The sequence below is a fragment of the Rattus rattus genome, chromosome 6, assembly GCF_011064425.1.
Source record: "Rattus rattus isolate New Zealand chromosome 6, Rrattus_CSIRO_v1, whole genome shotgun sequence".
NCBI classification, from domain to species: domain Eukaryota; kingdom Metazoa; phylum Chordata; class Mammalia; order Rodentia; family Muridae; genus Rattus; species Rattus rattus.
This window is the reverse complement of record NC_046159.1, coordinates 151130110-151151636: the sequence shown is the minus strand read 5'-3', so window position 1 is coordinate 151151636 and position 21527 is coordinate 151130110. Positions and strand designations below refer to the sequence as shown.

The following is a 21527-nucleotide window of genomic DNA, read 5'->3' as shown; positions in this document are numbered from 1 at the left end:
AAACTCCTTCCATCAAAGGACTCCAAAGCCCATGTATGAGGACAGAGTCCTGCAGCTCAACCACCCATAACAGCCACACATCCTCGTACTCCTGAGTGGGTAAATAGATTTCAACACGAACTTTGTAAGCAACCAAAACATCCCAGCGGTGGTACTTCCCTAAAACCCTTGCTGCATTCAAAGTGTTTGCCAACGTTCCATTCTAGTCTAGGCTGCCAAATTTTCAATCCCCTTGAACGTACGCATTTGTCTTTGTCTGATGATGCTTTAAGCACAACCCCTCCTTGGATGTGATTCCAGTTTCATAAAACCTAAAAGCCTGACTTCTCGCCATCACGGGGCTGTGCTGACCAAAATTATCAAGCCACAATCCCAGGACTCCACATAAGACCAGCTATTTACTTAACCCCAACTTAACTTACCTCAGGAACACTGGGTTTAGCTGCTGGGTACTTTTCATTAGCGATAACACAAGCCAGTGTCTCAGCGTGAACCACTTGACCCCCAGCTGGGGACTTTAAGAAGTGGAGCCTGGCTGGAGGGAACAGGCCTCCAGGAACGGCTTTGAAGATTGCAAAGGACTCCGTTTCTCTGTCTGTCTGTCTGTCTATCTATCTATCTATCTTTTATCTCTCTCCCCTCCCCCTTTTCTTCTCCCCCTCCTCTTCCCCTTTCCTCCCCCCCCCCTCTGCTCCTCTGCTCCTCCCTCTCACCCCCACACCATTCTTTTTCTCCCTTCTTCCTGGCTACCATAAGGCTAACCACTCTCTTCCACAATACCCTTCTGCTACAATGAAATGAAAGTATAAACTTTAAAAAATAATTCCTCCCATAAGCTGTTTTGCTCGAGGGTTTGATGGCAGTGACAGAAAGCCTGGCTGACACAGCCTTCCCAGTCTGTCACAACCTAAAACACTGCAGACAGACGCAGTTTGTTTAAAACCTGACTGTCCCTTTCCAGCCTTACTCCCCTTTTCTCCTCTCTGCTCTTTGTGATTATAATTTTATCATTGTCAGGAATGGTTTCTATGTTTTCTTTTAAAGGTGGGATCGCTCCAGGCAGCTCAAGCTAGACTGATACTATGTAGCCCAGGCTAGACTTGAATATTTTGATTTTTCTGCATCAGCTGAAATCTTCTCACTTTTATTATATATAAATGCCCATTGTGTCTCATTTTTTATTTAAGAAGTAAGTCCTTGAGATTTATTGACAATGACGTGTCTATAGCTACTTTCTTTTAGCTAGTACACATTGTTCCATTTATGTATACAGTGTGTATTTTTATCACATGCAAGTAGGTATTTCTATTTCTCCAATTACTATTGTAATTCTCCTATGAATATTCTTATATGTCCACGCATACAACCACGTTGGGGTTTTGTTCTGCAAATAATTTACTTATACGGGGGTTTTTCAGTGTGTATCAAAGGAAAAGGTAACGATGTGCTACACTGTTCCAAATAGAGCCAACTTTAAAACAATATCATGGTGCCTTGATGGTTTTAACTTGGCACTACTGTGAAGGTCACCAAGGACTTCCCCCATGGGGTTACAAGCCTCAGCTCTGAACAGAATAGCAAGTGAAACTTTAAGAAAGAGGGTAAACTATCTCCCAAGACGTGAGGTCAGTCTAAGGACCAATCTTACCATCGTCCCTTCTGTTGGACACAGCTGCTCAGTCTGCCTGACTTCCACTTCCCCCCAATGCAGAGCTAGGGGAATGGATTGAAGGACCGCCATTAACCTTAACATGAACTCTTGTTGAACATTTACACGTTACCTATTTATTGCTCTGAGGGGGAATAAATAAGGTTCATGGTTTGTTTGTTTGTTTGTTTGTTTTTTCATTTATTTTTGCTCACTATATTTGTAAGGGAGCACAGCTCTGCACAACAATATGGGATGTATTCTGCAGTTCGGAGAAATCCTCAGTCTAGAGCCTCCCGAGGAAAAGACGGCCTTTACCATCTAAAGTGGGTTTTTTGTTTTCTCCCTTAGTGGCCATCCAGAAATGCTTGTCTCCTGCTGTTGGTGAATAACCGCAGACCATGGATCATGCTGAAGAAAATGAAATTCCTGCAGAGACCCAGAAGTACCTCGTGGAAAGGCCTATCTTCAGTCATCCGGTCCTCCAGGAGAGGCTGCACGTCAAGGACAAAGTCACAGACTCCATCGGGGATAAGCTGAAGCAGGCATTCACGTACGCTTAACCATTTCCTCCTCCGTGGCATTTTGTGCGAGCGTCTCAAGGTCACGTGTGTAAAGGAGGGTTATCTGGCGAACTGGAAGAACAAACGGGGAGCACTGCCAGTTTACAGGGCGGTTCAGCTGCTGTCAGGGTTTTGGTTGGTCACGTGAGCACCGTGTATTTCACCACGGGTCCTAGTTTCAGGTCTGTTGCTCTAATAAAACAGCCTGAAAAAACCAACGTAAGGGAGGAAAGGGGTTCTTTAGCTTTACAGTTCGATTACTGTAGGCAGTCAAGGTAGCAAGCATCCGATCCACAGCCAAAAGCGGAGGGTGGATACACAGGTGGATCCTTGGTAGCTCGCTCCTCCACTCCGGCTTGGCAAATGGTCCCACAACAGGCTGGGTCATACCACCATTAACAGTCAAGGCAACTTCCCCACAGACAAGCCTGTGGACGAATCAGATCGAGACAATTCCTCATTAAGACTCTCTTCCCAGATGATTCTAAGTTCTGCTAGCTTAATTAAACTAACCAGCATACCACATTCATAGGTTTGCGACTGTGCCTTACATCTATGTAAAGGTTTACATCTGTTCTCAAACTCTCCACAAAGCTCTAAAGCATCTACCCCCCGAATTGTCACCCAGGGATGGCTCGGCCTCTCTGTCCTTGTTCCTATCCGTGGCTCCCAGCCTGTTAGGAGCATCTTAATTCCTAATGGTGGATTGTCCCTTATCACTCCTGGAGCTGAAGGATAGAAAACCCCTCAGTGTGAGGTCCACAGAGACGTCCCTCGCCGACAGCTGGGTCTGTGTCTTTGTCTTCTCAGGTGCACTCCTAAAAAAGTAAGAAACATCATCTACATGTTCTTGCCCATCACTAAGTGGTTGCCAGCATATAAATTCAAGGAGTATGTGCTGGGTGACTTGGTCTCGGGCATAAGCACTGGGGTGCTTCAGCTCCCCCAAGGTTAGTATAACTCATTGCTCTCTCGTGTTCTGGTGTGTGTCAGTCTGTCTGTCTGACCATCTCTCACTCTCTGTCTCTGTCTCTGTCTCTCTCTCTCTCTGTATGCCTCTGCCTCACTCTGTCTCTTTCTATGTGTCTATGTGTCTGTCTCTCTCTGTCTTGGTCTCTCTCTCTCTCTCTCTCTCTCTCTGTGTGTGTGTGTGTGTGTGTGTGTGTGTGTGTGTCTATCTGTCTGTCTCTCTCCCTGTATGTCTCTGCCTCACTCTGTCTCTTTTTCTCTATGTGTCTGTGTGTCTGTCTCTCACTCTCTTTCTCTCTCTTTCTCTCTGCATGTGTGTGTCTGTCTTTCACTCTTTCTCTCTCTGTATGTCTCTGCCTCACTTTGTCTCTTTCTCTCTGTGTCTGTCTCTCACACTCTTGCTCTCTGTCTCTGTCTATCTCTCTCTGCATGTATGTTTGTGTGTGTGTATCTGTCTGTCTGTCTGCCTGTCTCTCTCTGTATGTCTCTGCCTCACTCTGTCTCTTTCTCTCTATGTGTCTGTCTCTCACTCTTGCTCTCTCTCTCTCTCTCTCTCTCTCTCTCTCTCTCTCTCTCTGTGTGTGTTTCACTGTCTTGCTCCCTCAAATAACCATTTAGCTTATGTGCTTCATAGTTTCAGATTCATGGTTTGTTCTGATGAATGCCTTGGGGTCATTCACGGTAGAAAGTGATGATACTGGATGTGTTGCCCAGTCAACATTTTACTATAGTTGCGGTAAAGTTCTTGCTTCTAGGCCCATGACATAACTGAGAGGAATTATGGCATGCTGAATTTCCCTTACAACTCCATGGTTTTATCTGTAATATAAGAATGTTAGAAAATATCAACTTGTGACCCAGGCCTGGTGGCACATGCCCTTAATCCTAACACAGACGGATCGCTGTGATTTCAAAGCCAACTTGGTTTAAATATCAAGTTCTGGACCAGCCAATGCTACACAGTGAAACCCTGTCTCAAAAAGAAAAAAGAAAGGTACATACATATTTTTAAACTATAAACATCACAAAGGAAAAGACAGGACACTGGAGATGACAGGGGAACTAATTTAAGTAAAGAAGTATTGAAAAGTTGTTTGGAAAAGTGGACTCAACGATGCATTAATACAAGCAACTGTAATTGAATGACTTAGTGGATCACACAAAGAAAAGAAGGCCTCAAAACAGGAAGGGGAATTGAACATAAAGAAGAATTGAAAAAAGAGGGGGAGGGGATGAGAGTGTAAGAGAGGGGGAAATGATCAAAATTTAGTATAATGAAATTATAAAAAAAATAAAAAAAAAATTAAAAGCCAATGTGAGGTGAGCTCAGGAAGGTGAGCACAAAGGGACAAGCACTTCAGAAGGGACATTGTGAGTCAAGGTGTGACTGGGAAAAGAATTGGGTGTAGTCAAAGGGCCAGGAGGAAGTTAGCATCCTAGGATTGCAGGAGCATACAGTGGCAATCAGAGCTGTTCTAACGAGGATGATGATTGGACACTGAGTTGCTCCAGAAGAAAACCCATCAACAAGTGAAAGGATTTTTTTCATGAAAAAGAAAGAGAGGCCTAGAGAGATGGCTCAAAGATTAAGAGCACTGAATGCTCTTCCAAAGGTCCTGAGTTCAATTCCTAGCAACCACATGGTGGCTCACAACCATCTATGGTACCCTCTTCTGACCTGCAGGCAGAACACTGTATACATAATAAATACATAAATCTTTTTTGAAAGGAAGGAAGGAAGGAAGGAAGACAGACAGACAGACAGACAGACAGAGGTTAGCCTGGCCTGGTGGTATCAGCCTGTAACCCCTGCTGTTCAGAGACTGGGGCAGGAAGATTATGTTAATGGCCTCCCTAGTCTACAGAGAGGAGTTCTGCAAGGAATCAGACTAAATGGAAAACAATTTAAAGTCAGGCACACGTACTAAGCTATGTGAGCACCAGGATGGAGAGAAGGAAACAAACCTTAGTGGCAAAGGGAAAAGGCTGCTGTTGCATAGTGAGAAGCCGGAACACTAGAAAGTCAATGGTTTCCATTCAGAGTTGTTACATTAGGCAATGAATACCACAACAGACAACTGGAGTTGGTGAACCCACCCTGCAGAACACCGGGCACTGACACACGGTCCACTGAGTCTCTCAGTCAGTATCAGTTCCATCCTTGCTGTAGGGACTGCGGTGTGTCATAGGATGCTAGCGGCTTGCTGGCCTTTGACCCCATGCCATCATGATGACAGTGTCTCTAGAATGTTCCAGAAAAGCCCTGGTTTAGGAAAATGGACAGAAAAGCAGGACAGGTATTAGTCCTGGGGTGATTGCTCCTGGAGATGACACCAGGAGGGGGCAGTAGGGAGCAGGGGCCGCCCCTCCCCAGCCAGAACCTTGGCATGCCACTCGGATCTCTCTATGGTGCCCATTTTTTTTTTTTTTTTTTTTTTTTTTTTTTTTTTGCTAGAAATGACTTTTTAAGGACCAGGACTAGCGTGACTGCACCATTGCATATGAAGCAGGGATGCTTTCTGACTCTTTGGTTTGCTGGTCACTTTCCTATCGAAGAATTAAAACACAGTCAGTGCATTTTCCAGGTGTCCTAGAAATCTCTCTGAGATCTCCAGGCTGAGGACCAAGAGTGGAGGGGTCAGAACCAGGACTGGGAGTGATGGCGCCAGTTGTTCCTACCATGCATCACTCCAGCAGAATGCGGGAGGAGAGGGAAAAAAAAGGAAGGAAGGAAGGAAGAAAGGAAGGAAGGAGGAAGAAAGGAAGAAAAAAGAAGGAAGGAAGGAGAGAGGAAGGAAGGAAGGAAGGAAGGAAGGAAAAAAAAAAAGAAAGGGAAGGAAGGAAGGAAGGAAGGAAGGAAGGAAGAAAAAGAAAGAAAAAAAGAGACAAACCTCAAGTAAGTCCACACATCTACACAGCCATTTTCATAATGGCCAAACCTTGGAAGCGAGAGGTTAACGGTTTAAAAGGCAAAAAACCAAAGCCAACCACGGCGCATCCAGAAGATGGAACACTACTCACCACTAAGATGAGTAGTAAATAAAATGAGTTCACTGTGTATGGAAAGGCAGGAGAAACACACATGCATATTTCTAAGGGAAAGTTGTGGGTCTGAAGGGGCATGAAGTATGTAATTCCGATGCACTGGAGACAGTAAAAGGATAAGTGGTGACTAGGGATTTGTGAGGAGGGAGGAGCACGAGGGTAGACTATGGGGGATTGGAAGCCCAAGGGGACTACTCGGTATCATTCTGTAATGGGAGGTGTATACAGGACACACGACATCACAGGAGCCCAAGCCTAAACTCTGGGGGATAAGGATGTCTCGTTGCAGGTTCACCCTTTGTAGCACATGTACCACTGTGATGTGGGAGCACTAACAGTGGGGACAGCATGTGAGGGAACTCTCTACACCATCCGGTTAATCTATCGTGAGCCTAGAACTGCTCTGGAAAAGTCCATTTTTAAAAAGTAGGAGTAGTTGACAGGTAAAGGCTGGTGTGAACTATCTGGGGCTGCGGAACTATCTGGGCTGTTGTACAAGAACATCCTATGACCAACTGCAGCCATCTTCAGGAGCCTAGCTGGGCCTGTATACCAAAGACCACCACAGCCAGGCCTGCTCACTGCTGCTCACAGCTGATATTTCCTCTGAGACCAAGGGGGCAGGGAGGGTCATGGGACCTTCACCTGAATATCCGGCCACCTCTCCCATCCAGCTCGTGCAAGTCTGCCCCACTCATACACAGCTCCAGAGTCCCTGGGAGAAGCTAGAGCATTGGTTCTCAACCTGAGGGTCTTGACCCCTTTTGGGGAATTGCATATCAGATAGGCCACGTGTCAGACATTTACATAGCCTAGCAAAATTACAGTTATGAAGTAGCAACAAGGTAATTTTCTACTTGGGGCTCACCACAACATTAGGAAGGCTGATAGAGATGGGAGGCCAGGCCGGGTGCACAACTTACAGTGCGGCTGCTTCAAGGTCACCCACATCCCACCACAACCCTCACCCATTGCTCTGTCAGTAAGCCTGATAAACTCATTGCCTTCTCCGAGGGTGCTCTGGTTGAATCACGTTCCTGGGACCTTAGGAGGAAGTAGATATTATTCACGTCTCTCCCCAAGGGGAGGAATTGTAGCCCCCTAAAGGGCATAACCTGCTTTTCTAAAGACTTGTGGGATAAAGTGTCAATCATTCTGTTTGGAAAACTGCAAACATGGAAGTGGACCAGGCTTGGCTCACTTGGGAGATACCTTTTCAAGGCTACATACAGAATGAGCAGACGGCAGCAGGGGAGTCTGGGAGACCCTAACTTCTGATGAGCAGCAAGTGAAGGGGCCTAGGTGTCAGGTGGAGGAGAACGCATAGGCCAGGAAATATTCCTGTGTGGATGCTGAGATCAAAGGGGTCCTGAGAGAATCCTCAAGCAAGCCATTAGGGACAGCACCATCCAGGTGAGCCGGTACCAGACTGTATCTGTCAAGAGACATCTTTCTACTCTCACCTGTGGCCGAAGGCAGAAAAGCCCACCCACGCAGACGGGAGGTGACAAGGCAAACCTCCTGGTTCAGTTGCTTGCCTCACTGTGGTGACAAAATATGGGACAAGAGGACCTCAAGGACATTTCACTTTGGCTCAGTTCAGAGCACAGTCTGCCGTGGCGGGGAAAGCTTAGCAGCAGCAGGAGGTTGAGGCAGCCAATCACATTCCATCTACGGTCAGGAAGCAGGGGGAGATGAACACTGCTGCTCAACTGGCTTCCTTAAATCAGTCCAGGACCTGGGGAACGGTACAACCCACATTTTGAATGGTTTTCCCACCTCGACTGACCTCATCCATATAGTCAATCCCTCACCAGCTAGCCTAGAGGCTTCTCTTCCGTGAGTCTAGATCCTGTCACGTTGACAGTCGGTGTTAGCCAGCATCCTGCTATGGCCTGGACTATGCAGACACCAGATTGTTTGTGGGGTTGAGGCAGAAGGGAAGGCGGGCCGGACCCACACACTTACATTAAGGTGGGTACCACACGCTCCTCAGAAACCAAGGAGAGAAAAGGAATGCTCTGCCGTTTGCTCGCCATGACGCCATGTCTGCTCTCTGGTCCTGCAGGCTTAGCCTTCGCGATGCTGGCAGCTGTACCTCCGGTGTTCGGCCTGTACTCCTCGTTTTACCCTGTTATCATGTACTGTTTCTTTGGAACCTCCAGACACATATCTATAGGTAAAAAAAACTGATATTGGGCGACCTAGCCCAAAGCGACTCCTCCAAGCTTTGCATGTGATTGTCACTATTGCTTTAATTGCCTTCTCTGACTGTGTGTTGTTTCCAAAACGCCACTGCACTCTGCTGAGGCTGTATGTGGGTAGTCAAGATCCTGCCCCGACCAGGTTCATTCTCCAGCATGTTCCCTCTCCTTCCTCCTCTTCTAATCCCCCTCACGCTTCTCCAAGATTTCTAAAATTAATAGCATTCTTATAATCTTGGGTTAATTACATGGGCAGCTTTCTTGCTTAAGAGAGCAATTACTGGATGCTATACAACGAGATTAGCGCTTTATTTCATAGCACACTTGGCTCGTGTCTGGTTTTCCTTCTTATTTGTTTTAATAGCGATGCTCAGGGTTTCTAATCCCATCGGGCGTACGTGTGTCTTCATCATACTTTAAGCCCCAGGTTCTCCACGTTCTCTCTGCAGCGCATTTGGGAACGGATTCGTGGAATTTAATTATATCAGAGCTTCGTGAGGCCAGGAGCAGCGAACACACTTGTACAGTGTTTCAGATATCTATTGCTTGGTGACAAATGCCGCCCAACGTTAGAAGCTTATATTGTGTATTGCTTTCAAGAATATAAATTTAAAATTTGTAAATAAACGGGATTCGTGAAAAGAAGTCATGTTACTATCTCTTCTAAAGTCAAGAAGAGGCCAGCATTTCAGAAGGACTTACCCAGGCAACTCCCCCCCCTCTCCTAGCCCCTCCCTTTCTTCTCCTTCTCTTCCCCTTCATCTTTTTTTTTTTTTTGAAGATTAATTTATAAGTACACTGTAGCTGTCTGCAGACACACCAGAAGAGGACATCAGATCTCATTACAGATGGTTGTGGGCCACCATGTGGTTGTAGGATTTGAACTCAGGACCTCTGGAAGAGCAGTCAGTGCTCTTAACCACTGAGCCATCTCTCCAGCCATCACCACCCCCTTTCATCTTTTATCCATGCGGTCTCAGGAACTGTCCACATGGCCTTGCTTTAGCTTTCTCACACATGGTGACCTAGGTTCCAGCAGAGGTTTTGAAGCTTTTGAGCCAGTAAAATGACTCAGGAGCCTGTCTGTAACTGTGGGCTTTTCCACCCTCGCCTCTGTTCCCGAATAATGACTCAGAGACTTACTTATGTTCAATATTAGGCCATAACTAGCTTGTAACTTATATAACCTGTTTAATCTATTCTATGTCTGCCACATGGCTGGTTACTTCTCCTCAGTTTCACGCATCCAACCTCCTCCCAGGTGGTGGTGGTGGGGAATCTCTCTCCCAGAGTTCCAGTCTCTCTACCAGAACTCCCACCTTCTACTTCCTGCCTCTTGCTAATAGGCCATCAGCTTTTTATTGACAGGTGATGCTTCCACACAGAGTACACAAGATCATCCCTACATGTGTCTCAATGACTGATGACCTGAGTTCAATCCCTGTGACCCACCAGAAAGAAAAACCTGACTCCCGTAGTAGTCCTGTGATTGACATACATGAGCTATGAAGCAAATGCCTACTTCTTTCTATCATATAGGGGTGTGTGTGTGTATGTGTGTGTGTGTGTGTGCGTGCATGCACATACATGAATATATCTATATCTATATCTATAGATATAGATATAGATATCGAGGTGAATGTCAGGTGTCTTCTGCTATTTCTCTCCACCTCATATCTTGAGGCAAAGTCTCTCACTGACCCCAGTATGTACTGGCTGCCTGGACTAGTTGACAAGTGAGCTGTAAGGATCCACTTATCTTCACCATTCCCTCCCCCGGCACTAGGGTTCCAGACAAGCAAGATTCTATGTGACTTCTATAGATCCTAACTCAAGTCCTCAAACTGCCAGTGCAGACATGTTACCAACTGAGCCATTCCAAAACCCTGCAGCATCACTGAGGAGGTCCCTGCAAATGCTACAGCCAGCCTGCAGAGAAGTGGGCCACATGAGGCAAAAAGGAAATCAGGTTCAGCATGACTTAGTTACCAGAGCTGGCTCAAATGTCTAGAGTCTAACACTAGGAAGTTTACTTTAGACATACTTAAGTGCAGTACAATTTGGTAACAATTATTAACTAACAACCCCACACATACAATAAATATTAAGGCATGGCTACATCAAAACTCCTTTGCAGAGTACATGGGATGGGTTCTATGGCTTAAGTGCCTAGGACCTGGTATGTTCTCAGTCATGTAGATAGCATAGACATCACCAGGTAACACAGTATATGTGACATCTCTCCTAACTATTGAGTGAGGAGCAAAGTTCAAGATAAAAGTCTAGGAGGGAAGACTTTTGAGTAAGTGTAATATTTCAGGGGGGTTCGGGTGTGTCCCAGTCCTAAAGATACACACATGACCAGGCTGTTAACAACATCCACTCCCAGCCTTCTGGGTGGGAAACAGGTATATACAGCCCTTCTGTGGAAGAGACAAGCCTGCGTGCCTCGCCTTCCTGTTTTCTCTGGTGCTTATCTGTGAGTGTGCAGATCCCAGAAGTCACTCAGGGGTCCTGCTGCTTCATTATCTTGGTTAAAATTAAGTCATAGGCCCCTGAGCAGAGGTCACTCCTGATGATCGCATCAGTGGCTTCAACCCTCGAGCTTCTGATCAGAGCTTACTCCCCTGCCTCTGTTTCAGGTCCTTTTGCTGTTATTAGCTTGATGATCGGAGGTGTGGCTGTCCGCTTGGTACCGGATGACATCGTTATCCCAGGAGGAGTAAATGCAACCAATGGGACGGAAGCCAGAGATGCGTTAAGGGTCAAAGTCGCCATGTCCGTTACCCTACTTTCAGGAATCATTCAGGTGAGACTGCAGTGTGGGGAGATGGACTCTGTCTGTCCATCCATGGAATAAACGCCTAATGAATTCTCTCAGCTGGTCTCACAGTGTGCGGGCAGAGGCAGACAGCAAAACTCCAGAACTGAGGGCTCCAGACGCTTCCACTACCTGCTCGCCGGTGCTCTAGCTGTGACTAAGAATGCCTAGCGAGCTTCCCTTGAGTGATCTGAAAGCAAAAGGAGTTTGAGGGAGCGGGTGGTTTGGGGAAGAGGCCTCCCTTGGGGGCTTGGAGGCAAAGGCGTGTGTATGAAGCATGGTCTGCATGAGTGAGCCCCTCCCAGCAGGGTGTAAGCCTGGGTTAGCGTCACGCTCTTTATAACCAGTGATGCTAGCTGCTGCACAGGTCTACGGGGTTAGTCAATAGCGTAGAGAGAAATGCACAGGTTTCCCGTTGGTTGTCATTTCCTGACTCACCACGCCACTTGTTTTGTTCCTCTGTCGTTTTTTTTAAAAACCTAGTTTTGCCTAGGTGTCTGTAGGTTTGGATTTGTGGCCATATACCTCACGGAGCCGCTGGTGCGAGGCTTTACCACGGCGGCGGCCGTGCACGTGTTCACCTCCATGTTAAAATACCTGTTTGGGGTCAAAACGAAGCGGTACAGCGGGATCTTCTCAGTGGTGTATGTAAGTAAGAGACTCGTGACTCCCTGGTTCTGGCTCCCCACCCCTAATCCTGTTCGCTTCTATGTATCTTTTACCTTCAAGGCTTCAAAGGAGAAGACTTAGTTATTCTAAGGCTTTCTGGGAAGACGGCTGCAACCATGATTAGACCCGGACATCCACGTTGTGGATATGTGATTCTAACTGATTAGAAGGAATTTGTGCTTAGGTTCCTATCAGTGGCTGCACCAGTCACTCTAATTAGGTGCAGAGGTAGATAGATTTTAAGAGAAAATTAGGTTCTTGGGAGAGAGGGGTGCAGATATTAATAATACTTTATGATATAATAGGAAGCTGAGTGTGGCGCTCTGCACATTTAATCTCAGCACTTGGAAAGCAGAAGCAGGCAGATTTCTGTGAGTCTGAGGCAAGCCTACTCTACGTAGTGACTTCCTGGTCAGCTGGGGCTTTGTAGTGAGACCGTCTCAAAAAAACAAACAAATAAAAGACATAATAGGAAAGTACATCTCTCTTAAAGGCTGCCTATTCAAGCAGGCAAAAATAAGTAAGGCTGTAAGTGGTTTAACTAACATAAGCAATGGGTTTAATAAAACATGTGTAGACCACAGAGAAAGCAAAATGGATTGCAAGAGCATAGCAAAAATAACTGACCAAATTAAAGTTTATTATATGACGTTGATAACAAATTCTTAAATTCAACATTTTTTTCACACAATCCGATATAGCTAAAAATCACTCACAGAACAGTTCCCCAAATCCTGAAGGGGGACAGGAGAGGTGTCGCAGATCTTAAGAGCACTTGTTACTGGTGCAGAGTACCAGGGTTCAACACCTAGCACCCACCTCAGGCAGCATAACCACCTGTGTCTCCAGCCCCAGGAGGTGCAATGGCCCCTTGCGGATTCATCGGGCACACAGAAACATGAACACATGCACACGCTCATCCGTGTGCGCACACACACACACACACACACACACACACACAGAGAGAGAGAGAGAGAGAGAGAGAGAGAGAGGTTAAAAACAAAACAACTAAGGGTTGGGGATTTAGCTCAGTGGTAGAGCGCTTGCCTAGCAAGCTCAAGGCCCTGGGTTCGGTTCTCAGCCAAAAAAAAAAAAAAAAAAAAAGAAGAAAAAAAAAAGAAAAAAAAAAAAAAAGAAAAAAGAAAAAAAAACCAACTAGTACTACAAAACCTGTATGTTTAGAATCCAAGAAAAAAATGCATTTCTAAATGGCCCCTGAAGTAATTGTAGCCAGTTGACTACTACAAAGGACATTTTCAGACCCTCAGCCATAGCCTCTGCAGGCCTGTGCATGCCAGACCCTTCTCTAGGCAGGATGGTGATCTGAGTAGACTCGGCCTGGCCTTGGAGCTGGCAGTCCAATGGGAAGATAGCTGTGGTAGCCCATGAGTTGTTCAGCTTACTACAAGTATGTTAAATGCTACAAAGAGGGGAGCAGAGAGCTCAGAAAGTACAGACACCTTTACATTAAGGTTCCGGAACAGCCATTTTGAGGTGCTGACATTTACATTTGAACCCTCAGTTGACAATACTGGAATCAAACTGTAAAGATATCCCATAAGTTACTGATTTCTTGTGACAAGTGGAAACACACCTCAGACTCTGAGACTTCTCAGAATGACTCGTCCCAGAGAACGTGCAGCCTGCGCCTGCATGCGGCCTAGGCTGTGCAGCCCAGGTGTGGGGGCCTCTCTCTTCTGTTGGTGTCAGATGAAATGATTATATTTGGGGCATCCAGACCATAGCCCTAAGCTATAACTAAGTAGCTTTCTTCTCTACCTCTCCTGGGCTTCTTTCTAAACATCTTTCCCTGGCCGCAAAGCCTGCCTGGCTTCACTATCAACTTCTCGTGACAATTTCTTCTTAAACTTCTTAAACTTCTTCAACTTCTTCAACTCACGTCCCTTTTAAGCTGAGGCTCATTGGGATTATTTTGAATTTTTTTTTTCCTGTGTTAAACTATACCTGACAGGAAGTTAGGCTGAGAGGTCCCTCGGCAGTCAAGAGCCTCTTCTGCCCCTGCAGGAGACCTGGGTTTGATTTCTAGCACCCAGTGGTGCCTCACAACTGCCTGTCACCCCAGCGCCAGGAGATCCAATGACCACTTCTGACCTTCACAGGCTCCCGTATGCGCGTTGTTCAAGTACACACACTCGGGCATACACACAGACTCAATCGGTATTTTAAAAGTGCGTAACAAAACACAACTCGCGGTTCACACGACTTTTAATTCTCCCCCCGCCCCCCCCCGAGCTGAGGACCAAACCCAGGGCCTTGTGCTTGCTAGGCAAGCGCTCTACCACTGAGCTAAATCCCCAACCCCCCCCACATGACTTTTAAATACACAGTGCATTCTTTTGACCACAAAGCTGTGGTCGCCCTCCATTCTGGAACCTTCCTGAGCAACGGGGAGGTAGCTTCCCACTCAGAAAGTTCCCAACCCTTTCTCTCCACCCAGCCCTGCTAGCCTCTGTCGCCCTTGTCTCTGTGGACTGCCTGTCTGGGGACCTCACGCGTGTTGACTCATGTGATCCAGGAGCCGTTCGTTGCTTGACGTAAACGTCCCGTGTTCACTGTGTTACAGAGTACGGTGGCTGTGCTGCAGAATGTTAAAAACCTCAACGTGTGTTCCCTAGGCGTCGGCCTCATGGTTTTTGGTTTGCTGTTGGGTGGCAAGGAGTTTAATGAGAGATTTAAAGAGAAACTGCCAGCGCCCATTCCTCTAGAGTTCTTTGCTGTAAGTACGAGCGCCTGATCCCGCAGGGGATTCTGAAGCCAGTGATGGGGGACAAGGAGCTGGAGGGTCCCCATCTCTGTCCTGCAGAACAACTAAAAAAAAAAATTGTAAAAAGAAAAATGCTGTAAAATGAAGATATGGATGACCTTTAAAACCTAAGCATAGATACAAATAAATGCACATTTTAACATTGGTTGCCTATGAAAGATGGGATGTGGAAGAATTTGGGTTTTCTTTTTATTATCTGTTTTTTTTTTTAAATATCACGCAGTATTTTAATTAACCATGATAACGTCAATACCTTTACTTACTATAATAAGGTGACTTCCACTTTGAAAAGTCAAAATCTCCCCAATTTTCTTTGTTTTCTGGTGCTCCTAGACTGAAAGAAAATGTCTCAGGGCCTCACATAAGTCAAGTCCAAATGTCTCACAACATATTCATGACTGAAAAATTAGTACCATTTTATAAAAAAGAAATGTGCAGATAAATCGAAATAAACAATACTAGGTCCTTAAATGACCACAGTGGTTTGTTCATGGATGTGCGCCTGGAGTAGGCCTTCCACAGCTGCAGCCCTGGAGTCAGAATGAACGCCACTTCTGCACTCCTCTTCACAGAGAGCATCCACAGAGCACCCAGGTTTTGTGACAATGTGACAGTTTCAGAAGGAACATGGTCTGAACAGATGTTCAAACTGTCCTGCCTCCTACTAGGAGTCTACACAGCTGTTTCCCCCCAGCCTTTAAATCCTCAGTGGCTTGCTCAGTGGATTCCTGAATTGAAACTTTGGAACCCACAAAGATTTATTTTTTTCCAAAAAAATCACAGGCGTCAGCCTGTATGTGCTTGTAATCTCAGCCTTTGGGAAGCTGACTCAGGAGGATCATGCTTTCAAGGCTAGCCTGGGGTACATAGGGAGAACTTGGTTTTTTAAAAGAAAGAAAAAGAGCAACAAAAGTAACATATATTTGATACAAATTTGGAAGCAGAAAAGCTCCAGCTGGGAAAACAACTGTCTGATGTGGCTCATAAAGAACTCCTTGCCTTGGTCTTAGCAAAGTCCCACAAGTATCTTTTTTTCCGTTTATTCTGTGCTTAGAATCTCATTGGGACTTTCTGCGCTAGAAATATGTCTGCCCTGAGCCATATTCTGGCCCTTTCTTAGAAAGTGAAAGGGCAAAAGAGACCTGACAATTTCAGAACCCCTTCTGTGGCTAGGAGCTGGTGCAGGATTCCAGCTTCTTCTTAGAACAGCAAGAGAGATGGGACAGCTGTGCCAGGCGAAGGGCAGCAAAGCTCGCTGAGGACATAAACCATGCAAGTGGTCGTCCTACGTTGGGCACCAGTTCTGCCCACTGCCCAGATTCCTTTTAAAGACCCCTTCCTGCTTCCCCAGGGAGTGGCTCTCCACAACCATCATTGAAATTACACTCTTTCTTTTTTTTTTTTTTTCCTTTTTTTTTTTCGGGGCTGGGGACCGAACCCAGGGCCTTGCGCTTCCTAGGCAAGCGCTCTACCACTGAGCTAAATCCCCAACCCCGAAATTACACTCTTTCAATAATACCTTCACAGAGCCTTTTAAACCTCTCTCCTAGGCAGATGCGATGGCCAGACAATCTGAGTTCTATCCCCAGGCCCCACACGGTAGAAAGAGAAAAGTAACTCCCCAAAATTGTCCTCTGATTTCTACTTACACAGTGTGGCATGTACTTGAGTGCGCGCACACACACACACACACACACACACACACACACACACACTTCATGGTTCTTTTTAAGCATGCAGTCTATGTTTTATTATAAATTTGTCTTGAGTTTTGCATTCGGTGATACATCTCTTCATGTCAGATGGTTTGGTAATGAGTTACCACCATCATAAAAGCGAGCCTTGAACCGTATTTGTTCTATGAGCTTAAATATTCTAGGCATCCCTCCGGTTTAAGATGTACAACAGATTCCTTTCTAGTTGACAGGTACAAATGCCCTCACCGTTACAGAGCCATCTCACTGGAGGGAGCAAAGCTACTGGTACCCCTGAGTCTGCTGTGTCTAACAGAAACAAGCTGGCCTTACCAGCAGTTATACAGAGGCCACCCCTGGAGGAGCTGCCATCCCCAGTGCCCTCCTTCCTTCTCTTCTGGATAGCCCATCCCAAAAGTTATGGAAGCCATAGTTGCCGAGGATGAAGGGAGAAGCTATCACACCTTCTGCCGTGTTTGTCTGCTTGAAGGTCGTGCTTTGTAACTCATGTAAATCTAGGTTCTGACCGTGCAGCCTGGCCTCAGGAGCACCACTCCAAGTGACATGCTATATGTGTACTCTGAACCTGTGCCCCTCTGGGAGGCTTCTGGCCATCCCCACACTGCTTTCCCAGAGGCAGGGACAGCAGCAGAAGAATTCTGAAACAAATGTGAGTTCCATGGTGATATGTGAGTTTAGCACCCTCACCTCACACTTAGTATGGCCGACATTCCTGCCCCAAACTCAAGGCCAACCCTAGTGATGGCCTCCCCCAGCTGCAGTCATCTAACCAAATGCCTCGCCTGGAAACAGCAAATAAGAAAAACGGGTTCTGGCCTTGAGCTGTGGGCCCTTTGTGGGGTAAAGTCAGAGAGGAATTGGCTGGCAGCTGAAGACCCTACTGTGAACACTGAGAAGTGAGGACAGATCTCCTGTGAGACAAACTGAGCCTTGCTTTTGTCATGTGTCAGCGTTCGTCTCTCAGCTGTGTTTGGTTCTGTGTCTGTTGTAGGTGGTGATGGGGACCGGCATTTCTGCAGGGTTTAACTTGCACGAGTCCTACAGTGTGGATGTTGTTGGGACACTTCCTCTGGGGTAAGAAAACAGCCAAAGAAGAGTGAATATCTCAAATGTTGCATGAAAAAAATCACCTTTTCTATACATATCGGACAGCTGGAGACTTTATAGGCATGAGTGTGTGTGTGTGTGTGTGTGTGTGTGTTGTGTATGTGTGTGTATGTGTATATGTGTGTGTATATGTGTGTGTATGTGTGTGTATGTGTGTGTATGTGTGGATGTATGTGTGTATGTGTGTGTATATGTGTGTGTATATGTGTGTATATGTGTGTGTGTGTGTGTGTATGTGTGTGTGTATGTGTGTATGTGTTAGTTAAAACTTGTAGCAACTGGAAGAGATAGCACAGACCTGTAATCACAGCACACAGGAGACAGGTAGATCTCTGTGAGTTCAGGGCCATCCTGGTCTACATAGCAGGTTCCAGGATAGCCAGGACTACATAGTAAGACCCTGTCTAGTGGGAGTAGGATAGCATACCAGAAAAAAAATGAAAGATTTTATTTCTAACCATTTTTTTAAAAAGATTTCATGTGTGTGTGTGTGTGTGATGTGTGTGTGTGATGTATGTGTGTGTGTGTGTGTGTGTGTGTGTGTGCATGGTGTGTGTGTTCATGTATACATGTTCAAGTATCTATGGAGGCCAGAAGAGGGCTTTGGATTCCCTGGAGCTATTGCTGCAGGAGATTGTAAGGCACTTGGCCCGGGTGCTGGGAGTCAAACTCCTCAGCTCCACAGAAGAATTAACCTCTCAGCCACTGAGCCATCTCTCCAGCCCCACTAAGCTCCTGTAAACACTCAGTTCAGTAGTGGCGACCATATTCATACTGTGAAACAGATGTCCGCGCACGTTCGTCTTGCTGATCTGAGCTCTACACTTATTGGGCATCCGTACCTTTGCTCTCCGTCTCTCGGCCCCTGGTAACTGCAATTCAGGTTTTTGCTACATGGATTTGACTGTTCTCGGTATCTTTGTTATCAATGATCACACAGCACTCATCTTTTGGGGGATTGGCTTATTTCACTTGGCCCAGTGCCCTCAAGGTTTATCCATAATGGGACACAGGACAGCACATTCTTCCTCTCTCTCTCTCTCTCTCTCTCTCTCTCTCTCTCTCTCTCTCTCTCTCTGTATCTATTCACTTTACATCCCCATCACAGCCACCATCTCCTCCCGGTCCCACCCTTACGAGCCCCTCCCACACTATCCTCTCCCCTTCGCCTCTGAGAAGGGAAGGCCTACCATGGGCACCAACCTGCCTTGACACATCAGATTGCAGCAGGACTAGGCACATCCTCTCCCACTGAGGCCAGATGAGACGGTCTAGTTACAGGACAGGGATCCAGGGGCAGGCAACAGAGTTAGAGACAGACCCTGATCCAGTTGTTAGGGAACCCACATGAAGAGCAAGCTGCATGTCTGCTACGAATGTGTAGGGGCCTGGATCCAGCCCTCCGTGCTCTTTGATTGGCGGTTCAGTCTCTGGGAGCTCCCATGGGCCCAGGTTAGTTGACTCTGTAGGTCTCGTGTTGTCCTTGACTCCTCCGGCTCACTCAATCCTTTCCCTGATTCTTCCACGAGACTTCCTGAGCTCTACCTAATGTTTGGCTGTGAGTCTCTGCATCTGTTTCCATCCACTGCTGGGTGAGGCCTCTCAGGAGACAGTTATGCTAGGCTCCTGTCTGCAAGTATATCAGAATATCATTAATAGTGCCAGGGGTTGGCTCTCCCCCATGGGGTGGGTCTTAAGCTGGGCCAGCCATTGGTTGGCCAATCCCTGGATCTCTGCTCCATCTTTGTCCCCGTACATCTTATAGGAAGTCAGATTTGGGGTCAAAGGTTTTGTCGGTGGGTTGGTGTCCCCCTCCCACCACTGAAATCCTGCCTGGTGACAGGAGGTGGCCACATCTGTTCTTCCCTTTTCAAAGGCTGAGTGATATTCCCCTGTGTGTATACCCTATACTGTGTTCCTCCGTTCATCCATCAATGGATAATCATTGGTACCCACCGCTTAGCTCTTGTGAATAGCTGTACCTTGGGCACCGATATGCAGGTCAGTCTTTCAGTAGTTCTCTTGGGATTACCCAATATGATGATTAACCTCAATTATCAACAGGATGGAATCTAGAATCACCTGGAAGATGGGCCTTCGGGCATGGGGATTTTTCTAGATTAGATTGAAGTGGGAAGACCTGCCCACTGTGGGAAGCACCATCCCCTTTGCTGTGATCCTGGACTGTATACAAAGGGGAAAGTGGGCTACACACACCACACATCATCATCTTTGCCTCCTGACTGCATCCACAATGGGACTAGCTACCTCAATTTCCTGCTGTCTAGAATTCCCCATTGTAGTGGACGATACGTGAGCTACAAGCAAAATAAACCCTTCCTTATGTTGTCTTTTATTAGAAAATCTTGTCACCACATCAGAAAAAGTATCTGAGACACTGATGGTATTTTGAGTTGTTTTTTAAGGACCTCCATACTGTTATCTAGAGCAGCTGCCAGATTTTTCAATCCCACCGACAGCTGGGAGTAAGGTTTTTCTTGTCTTTAAACCATTTTAAAAAAATCTCTCCTTGAGTGACACAGGGTTTTAGATCAGAGACCTGAATTCTAGCCTGAGCCTTTTGCTGTACATCCTTGGGCAGATGCCTTCTCCTCTCAAAACCCTACGTGTCCCATCTGCCGTGAGTGTGGTAGTCCACACTTGGCCCTGTGATGGCTGTGAGACTGCAGAGGACAATACAGGGAGGGCTGGGGGTGACACACATGGCAGGCATCTAAGGCAGGCTGGCTAGCTAGGAGTTCCAGGGCTCACCCCAGGGGGCTTTCCACTTGTGGTTTCTATGCTGGTTTCTTCTTTGCCTCCTCTACATTATCTAATTACACATTTTTAAGAATTAATTCTTTTACATTTAAAAGACAAGAGGGAGTCTCTACCTCCACCTGTCTCTCCCTGACTCTGGCCAATCCTCTCTGCAGCCCCCCCTCTCTGTCTCTTTCTCTCTCTGTCTCTGTCTCTCTATTTACCTCTGTCTCTCTGTCTCTCTCTCTCTGTCTTTGTCTCCTCTCTCTCTCTCTGTATCTGTCCCTCTCTCTCTCTCTCTCTGTCTCTCTCTCTCTCTCTCTCTCTCTCTCTCTCTCTCTCTCTCCCTTCTCCCTTCTCTTCTCCAGCCATGTGCCCAGATGTTGGGCACAGAGAGGAGATGTCATGCTCCATGAGGCTGCATCCAACAGGAGTTTCCAGGGGGGCAGAGAGACAAAGCACCTCACACAGACAGACTTCCATGAGCCAGGACTTGAGGCAAAGCTTCCAACCGTAAACATCAAAACAGAGTCGGTTTCATTTTTATAATGACTCAGGGTAAAAGCGTAGTAAGGCAATAACTTGGTTTTCAATTTAGACTGAGAACTTGTAAAAACACTTGTATACCCGCCATCCCATCTGAGGCTCGTAGTAAACCTACTGACAATACATGTCGCTGCCCCTGATTTTTGTGAAAGTTCATTTATCCTCATTTGTTTTGCTTGGCAACTGTTTACTTAATGCCAACCCCGTGCCAGGGACATGGCAGTTACAAACGCACAAACGAAAAGTTGTCCTTGCCCGCCGAGGGCTTTGCGGACACAACAGTCAATCAGCAAGAGCAAGCAGGGAGAGCGAAAGCTGAGAGGACTGGGTGCCGGAGGAGGGAGGGGGGAGGGCTCCGGGGAGCCTGACACTTGAGAGTCCTGGGTCAGACGCCTCAGTGGCTCAGTGCTGCGGCTCAGCCTGGCCCCAGAGCCAGCTCCTCTGATACCCAGTTCGTGTTCTTTCCATTACCTCATGAGGACTCTCTAACAGGGAGGTCTATGATCAACACTCGCCTCTGATTGGATCCAGCAGATAATCCTACTCAGTTACTAGTTACAAATAATTTAATTAAACGAGAAAGCCTGACAGTTAACTTTCTCCTTTAAACAAACAAACAAACACACACACACACACAGATATGTTGGCACCCATTAACATCCATGTCAGTGACTCCTCCTGATGCCTGTCCTCCT

General features: G+C 46.5%; 1 protein-coding gene across 3 annotated transcripts in view; it reads left to right on the top strand.

The window, feature by feature from the left end:
• Positions 1-2049: 2049 nt before the first annotated feature.
• Slc26a5 (solute carrier family 26 member 5) overlaps positions 2050-21527 on the top strand; it is a 39466-nt gene continuing 19988 nt past the window's right edge. For 2 of the 3 annotated variants that reach the window (XM_032905320.1, XM_032905319.1), the window contains exons 1-7: positions 2050-2201; positions 3022-3161; positions 8294-8404; positions 11072-11238; positions 11734-11898; positions 14504-14656; positions 17411-17493. In XM_032905320.1, coding sequence (XP_032761211.1) covers positions 2050-2201; positions 3022-3161; positions 8294-8404; positions 11072-11238; positions 11734-11898; positions 14504-14656; positions 17411-17493 — 971 coding nt within the window. The remainder of the gene's footprint in view (positions 2202-3021; positions 3162-8293; positions 8405-11071; positions 11239-11733; positions 11899-14503; positions 14657-17410; positions 17494-21527) is intronic. The other variant, XM_032905321.1, reaches the window with a different exon arrangement.